Source organism: Vitis vinifera, chromosome 13, assembly GCF_030704535.1.
Source record: "Vitis vinifera cultivar Pinot Noir 40024 chromosome 13, ASM3070453v1".
In the NCBI taxonomy this organism is placed as follows: Eukaryota; Viridiplantae; Streptophyta; class Magnoliopsida; order Vitales; family Vitaceae; genus Vitis; species Vitis vinifera.
Genome location: NC_081817.1, coordinates 2,287,302 through 2,294,633, shown reverse-complemented (window position 1 = coordinate 2,294,633; position 7,332 = coordinate 2,287,302). Strand labels below are relative to the sequence as shown.

Here is a 7,332-nt window from a genome sequence, read left to right as displayed (position 1 = left end):
AAAAGATCAATTTTCCAAAAAAAAGAAACCTCAAAACTTTATGTCAACAAAAAATATGAACTCAAGTAAATGACTATTAGGACTCATAAGAAATATGAACTTCTTAATAATTCAATTTTGAAATTGACTCAACACTTTATTAGAAAAAATCAATTGCACTCCAATATCCTATGAAATTACATAAACATGAAAATTAATTAAATTAAATTCAATTAATTTTCCAAGTCCATGATCTACTATCCATTATATGTAAACTTTCCATAAATTTGCATTCAAATTAATCTAATGAGGTAGATGTTACCAACCTTTCAAAATTACCTCTACAATACTTGAATTTGGATCCTCTTATTTTGTGATTAATTGATACACTGTAATTTACAAACAAAATATGTCAAATTCTGCTAAAAGAGCCACTATGGTCATGGTTTATATGATTACAAATCCTTTCAATTACCCAAGTTAACATACTATCTCAATTATATAAGATATCATGGTATCTAAACATATCTATTGTCACATGTCTTAATCAAGACAATCAATTTATAGGTAATATATGATCATCTTAAGATCTCATCCATAAGTCAAATAACTGGTTTAATATTCTCTCAAGATTGAGACCTCATGTAACATAGTAGTACTTCAAGTATTATCTGCACCTCCACGAATTATGAGATTTTCTCGAATTTCTTCTTACTTTAAGTGCTTCTTATATATACCTTGAGTTGTTTTATGATTTTCCTTGGGTGGCTTTCTTTTGGTTTGGCCACTAGATATTTATGGCTTAAATCAGGTTTACTTAATCAATATTTATTTTGTAGAGACGTTAATCTATTCATTAAGCCTAAGTAGCTTTAGGAGGCCATATTCTATACTCAAGTTGGAGATATCATATTTTTTACTTCTTCAATCAATATATAACCCTCCAGAACATACTAAGGCTATGTTTGGTTCCCAGAAAGTACAAAGGAAAGAAAAAAAAATGATAAGGAAAATGATTTTCTCATATTTGGTTGTCCTATGAAAAATATCAAAGAAAATCAAATATAATTAAAACTAATTAAACACTTATGTATTTTTAAATTATTTAATCTTTATATTGATGAGTTAAAATAAATAAAATGAGTTTGAAGTAACAAAAAAAATAATTTATCAACTTTTAATCTATTTTTTTATTTTCCTTCACTTTTTCTTTCCTTCTACTTTTCCTTTGTATTTTCTTTCCCTCGCATTTTCCCTCAAATTTTCCGAGAACCAAACATAGCCTAAGAGTTTGTTTCACAAAGAAACATTTCTAGCATAAAAATAAAAATTTTAAAAAAAAATTAAAAAACTATTTTAAAAAAAAAACAAAATTTAAAAATCACTTGTAGTGATTTTTAAAGAAATATGTGATCGGTGATTTTTCCAAAAATATTTTCAGATAAATTACTTTAACTAAAAGCACTTCAGACATTCCCAGGCCCACGATGGAATTTGGTTCTATAATTCTATTATTATTATCTGCTGTTCAGGAATGTTTTGATCCATTCAAAAGGATATATGACTTTGGAATACACATTCCACATGGCACTCAGCTCTTTCTAATCATTCCTTCTATCTCTAACCATCAATATTAAATCCATCCTAGTTGCCCTGAGTTTTACTAAGTCTACACAATAGTGATTAACGATACACCCATGTTGTTGATTAAATGTGATCATCATTCTGTTGGTTCATCAACTGCTAGGCTACATCCATTCATGGGTATGTTTTTTGCCTTCCATTTCACATCATCGTTTGTCGGTATGATATACTGCAAACGGAAAAGGACTGGTAAAAGACAAGCAAGTTGAAGCACAGCAATCTTGACGATGAGCACACATCAAAAGGTGGTTGGCGCCAAACATGAATAATACAAGCAAGTAGGAAAATTGCTTCTTGATTCTAAACCAATACGCAAATGACATGTTGGCTATGCTCCACCTAAAATGATAGGTCACAAGTCACTTCTATGTGTTGACATGGCACATGGCACAAAAGGCTAATACACCAATATCTTTCATTGGGAATTCTCTTCTCGTTGTTTTTGTTAACTCAAGGTGGCAGATTAAAGAGAAAAAAAAAAAAAGGAGAAACAAAGGCATACAAATGATCAACTCTCTGGTATCTCTGCACCTTTACTAGGGTTCCAGTTGAGAGAGAACATGTATTTGAAGAATATATCTTGGGCAGGTACGTACCACATTTTGTTTGGATTCATGTCTATCATTGGTTTTGCTTTTGGTTTATTGTGCAACATGGGGCTCACTCATCAATCATCATGCCCGGAACTTTATAACGAAATTTGGTCTATATATATTCAAATGAAGTTAGATTTTGTGTTGGAAATTTGAGGTTGATTAATTCCCATGCAGTTGATCCTGTAATAATGGTATTTATGTTTAAGAAATGATCTACAAAATGAATCAAACTGATCTCCTAGGTGTAAAAACCGATAAGAAGCCTAGGCTCCAAAATGGGTTGAGTCATAGGATTGGTATAATGTTAGTAAGCAGCAGCCAAACGACACTTGGAAAGAAACAAAGGGTGGGCGAGGTGATTGAAAGAGATGGAAGATGGAATCTTGTCCAAATGATCAGAGCAGAGCCCGTAGAATGGTCGAGAATCTCCACAAAGGGCTGCCCCTTTCTCTGTGTTTGTATGGGGAAGGAGATGAAAACAACCTGTAAAGCATAGACATGACACTGAGCAGATCGAGCCACGATATTCAGAGCAAGCAAGTGGAAAAAGGCAGGAGAGTGGAGCTTCATATCAACATCGATCCGGATGGATTCCATAATTCTGGCAACCAATCCAAGTGCTCCACATCACATATGCTCGCAAGCGGGGGAGAGCACTGGAGCTGACTTACAGAGATACCCATGAATTCTCAAAGGAATGACTGGAGAATCCCTAAAAGTTCAGAAAATAAAACCAAAAAGTTGAATGAAAAAATAAGCTGAGAATATATATATTAAAAAAATTTAAAATCAATAATTCTTTTTAATGCTTTTCCCTGTAAAATCAAATATGAGAGTTATTTTTTTTTAGTATTATTTCTTTTCCGATACTTTCTAGAAACCAAACATAATCTTAAAAAAAAAAATTAATGAAATGAATGAACATATCAATAAAATTTACTAACTCTAGATAAATATTTTATCATATTTAATATTATCTAAATAATTATATAAAGGTGTAACGTAAAAATAATTATTTTAAAAATAAATTAATGTGAATTTTTTGTTTCAACTCATGCATCATGTATTAAGGTATTTTTTTTTTAATTGAGGAGGAAAACTCTGAGATATGTATGGATTATTTTATTAGATTGGAGTGATGGTGTTATGACTCGCAGTTGATCTCTGATCGAATCAAACGATTCATATATAAGTTGAAATCAAGTTATTGTCTACTCACATGATACCAATTCAGTATGGAATTGGTTACGACAGAGATGGATACATTGCGACTATGACCAAGACGAATACGTTTCTGCAAACAGGTGCCGGTACCAACCGATCATTTGAACCATGGATGCATCTGGTAGGACCATGCCATAGGATGCCTTGAGTTTGTCTGTTCGGAGGATGTCGAATTGTGGAGGACCTACTGATCACGTGGGAGGGGTGATGAGGCCTTTCGAATGGGTATTCCTACAAGACAAAGAACGCTCGTTTACGAATCTTCTCCAATCTCTTCTCCACCAATTATCGTTTATCTCTCACGTGGGACTTCTGTCCTCACCCTCCAATCACCCCCCTTCACCCTAATCATATATTCATTCGTGACTTCCCGGACTATGCACTCCTTGATCATCAGGCTCCTACCAACTCCCTCATTCTTCTTCTGTTTCTCCTTACTCTTGATTTTTTCTGCTTGGTTAGGGTTGATACTTGGTTTTCAGAGGTCACGGACTAGCAGTTATGGGGGACTCTTCTGCTTCATACATACATATGGTGACTCAAATCATATGTAACATCATTTTTCATGCCCAGGTCTCCCATATTTGATCTTGTTTTTGCTGATATGTATTGGTGGGTTGAATTGCAGGTACAACACCTAATAGAGAATTGTTTGATCTTCCACATGAGTAAAGAAGAGTGCATGGAAGCCCTCTCCAAACATGCAAACATCGAACCCGTCATCACCTCTACCGGTTAGTATTTTTCGAGTTTGTTTGATGGTGTTTTTAAAAAACGGTTCTAATTTAAAAAGTGTTTTTAAAGAAAAATTAGATATTCAATTATAGCGTCGATTGATGATTCTTGGAGAAAATTTATAAAAAGATACTTCTACTAAAAACACTTCAAAGAGAAATATTCTCGCATGCATGCTAGTTTCATTAACGGGTCAAATTTCCTCGACCCAGCATACTCCACATCTCGATATACCATCATGCATGAGCATGTGCCCTATGTCTTCTTTTCATCAAGTAAATGGCATATATAGTGGTTGCATTATGGCCTCTAGAAAAAGTTTGTGCATGCAGTGTGGAATGAATTGGAGAAAGAGAACAAGGAATTCTTTGAAGGCTACAACACTCAAACTCAAACTAAGGACGACCGTCTGTCAGAGGCAGAGACCGACGAATTGATCCAAAAGATGATATCAGATTCCACCTCTAAAGATCACCGGAGCTCCTCCAAAGATCCTGCAGACTCCTCCAAAGACCCAGACACATAAACCATAATATCCCATTGAAAATGATCTCTACCCCACATCCAGAAAAGGGCAGAGACTTACTGTATATGGTACATAAATATGCCGCTCATCCCCTTTGTTTATGTATTATGAACTCATTCAACATGCAATAACCAATCTCATTCAGTCATCTTTTAGACTGCAAATGGTTTAATTCTATTGAAAATTGCAAGATGAACCGAATAGAAGTAAGGAGTGTGACTCCTGGAATCTTCGTTAAGTCGTGTGTTTTTGTAGAGATATATAGAGAATGGCATGTGATGTTTGTGGTGGAGCGATCATAGATTCATATGACATAAAGTGATGGCAACCGTTTTTGGGATTGAAGGAATGGCCTGAAATGACTGCCTCTGAGCTCTCACTTCAATCTGTTGTCTTCCATGCCCTCTACCTCTTTTATGTTGGGCCGTGGGATTACAGTGAATGGGTCAATGAATGGGACTTGATGTGTAATAAAGCTTCTAATTTTTATTTTTTTTTCATTTTTGAAACTCCTTTTTAGATGAATTTTCAACCATGCTTTATGGGTAGTTTACATACTGCTCAAAAGTCAGAAGGCGTAGTGGTGTGTTTTTCTTACTTTGTCGATGTGGGTTTTTCCATTTTCAACTTTTTTTTCCCCCCTAAAACCTTGTTTTCCCTGTGTCTTTAGTTTTATATGGGGGACACATAAGAATCTTTCAAGTCTCTTTTAGGATACCCTATGATGTGTTCAGCACAATGCCTAAGAACCCAACTCGATCTTTTGTTTGGTTTGAGTCATTGCCCCATAGTCCCAATCTTTAATTTCAAAGGAAAAAGAAAATGAGACTTATCACTTACATCAATAGGAACTGATTGAATATTCTGGTTCAAAATTACCACATGGAGCTATGCATATATGGATGTAAATCAAAATAAATCTAAGATTTGAGAATTTTCTTCTAGAAAGGTTTATAATTTTGCAGTTAATAGATTCTAGACATCAATATCCAAAGAATGTGATTGATCAAACTGCATTAGCCCCAAACGATCGAGCAATTGAATGGTGCTTTCTTGTGGACCTCGACACCCTTCAAATTCGTAAGCTTTTTGGCACATGGTATGCATGTTTAGATGACATGTTATAATGGGCTTCAACGAAGGCAGCCAAGGAGATAAATGTAATGGTAGGAGCAAAGAGTAAATAGAACCATGGCTAAGATAGTGATTGATAAATAGATTTATTATTAGAGACAAGCAAGCAGTGTAGGGAGTGGGACCAGTGGGTCCAAAAGTCTTGAGAAGCAGACAGATCCCACATACCCTCTCATAACTTATGATCTCCTAGCAATCTCCGCTGCCCATCCTGCAATTACGAAGTCCGGTGGTGCCTTGGTTTTGAAGGACTCCAGAGAGAAAACCACCTGCAGGTTAAGATTACAAAGCTTGATTATCATTAGAAAATTTCAAACAAAACTTTAGGGTTATGTTTGGTTGCTAGAAAGTAGGAAAGAAAAAAAAATAGTGATTTTCTCTTAGTATAAAGCATAAAAGATTGATTTTCAGATTTTTAATGTAAAATACAAACAGGAAAAAAAAAAATATTTTCTTGTTTTGTAAAATGACCCATTTCTAGGAAGTATTTTTGAAAACCAAAAAACGTGTTTCCAAACATGTTTTCCTCCAACTTTCTATCTTTTTTTCTTCTCCACAAGAGGCAGGAATCCTCATCTCCACAAAAAAGCAAGCATGAAGTTTATTTCTGTTGTCTGCCACAACAACAGGAAAGAAAATGGTTCTAGTTCTCATTTTCTTTTCTTCTCCATTTTCTCAGCAACTAAATGCATCCTTAAAAACCTCCAATTGCATATCAAGCAACTACCCAAAAAAATCCATCTCAATGATACTAGTCCATTTGACCATTATTTTAGGAACACTTCCAATATTTGTAACGTTTCAAAAAGTTTATAATTCAAGTGATAGAAAGATTAAAATGTTTCAAAAATTTTATTATTAAGTGATTGAAATATTAAAAATATTTTTTAGAATCATTGAAATTCACTCTGAGAATGCATTTCACAGTGATTCGGGGAAGTATTTTTAGTCTTTTTAATACTTGAAAATTTTTATTTTTTAAGTATTTTTCAAGTATTATAAATGTTAAAAACTGTTGATTTAGGTGAAACGATTTATGGTGAAAATTAAAGAAATCGAAAAGAATAAAAACACACAGATTTAACGTGGTTTGGCAAATTACCTACGTCCACGGGAATAAGGAAGAAAACTTTCACTATGTATCAAATTAGGGTTACATAAAAGGGTATTTATACTAATCCTCAGGTATTGAAATTTCAAAAATACCACTGAACGCCCCCTGCACCCCCCCCCCCCCCCCCCAACCTATCGTTCGCCCACAATAATAAAGATACAGGCTTGAATGACAAATGTCATCACTCCGACATTTGCCTTCTTTTTTTCTCCATATGTCTTTCACTTAATATGAGCCACATACTACAATAATCTCAACCTTGGCGAATATTCACTCCCTCCCTTAGGAGACAAGAAACATAGCTTGTAACTCCACCTAGGACCATAGGTTGGGGCATTTCCTATCTAGCATTTGGAGACATTAGCCAAGTTCAAGCAATG

At 34.5% G+C, this 7,332-nt stretch overlaps 1 protein-coding gene across 1 annotated transcript; it reads left to right on the top strand.

Moving 5' to 3' along the window:
• Positions 1-3,756: 3,756 nt before the first annotated feature.
• LOC100244913 (uncharacterized) lies at positions 3,757-4,876 on the top strand. Its single transcript, XM_002282415.4, has 3 exons — positions 3,757-3,977; positions 4,072-4,177; positions 4,511-4,876. The coding sequence occupies exons 1-3, from the start codon at positions 3,945-3,947 to the stop codon at positions 4,702-4,704; spliced, it is 333 nt and encodes a 110-aa protein (XP_002282451.1). The 5' UTR covers positions 3,757-3,944; the 3' UTR covers positions 4,705-4,876.
• Positions 4,877-7,332: the final 2,456 nt, after the last annotated feature.

What these genes read in the sequence shown, in the direction of transcription:
- LOC100244913 (XM_002282415.4), top strand. Translation starts at nt 3,945, where the DNA reads ATGGGGGACTCTTCTGCTTCATACATACATATG. An exon ending in CTGCTTCATACATACATATG is followed by an intron (nt 3,978 to 4,071) that starts GTGACTCAAATC and finishes GTTGAATTGCAG; the next exon opens with GTACAACACCTAATAGAGAA. An exon ending in ACCCGTCATCACCTCTACCG is followed by an intron (nt 4,178 to 4,510) that starts GTTAGTATTTTT and finishes TTGTGCATGCAG; the next exon opens with TGTGGAATGAATTGGAGAAA.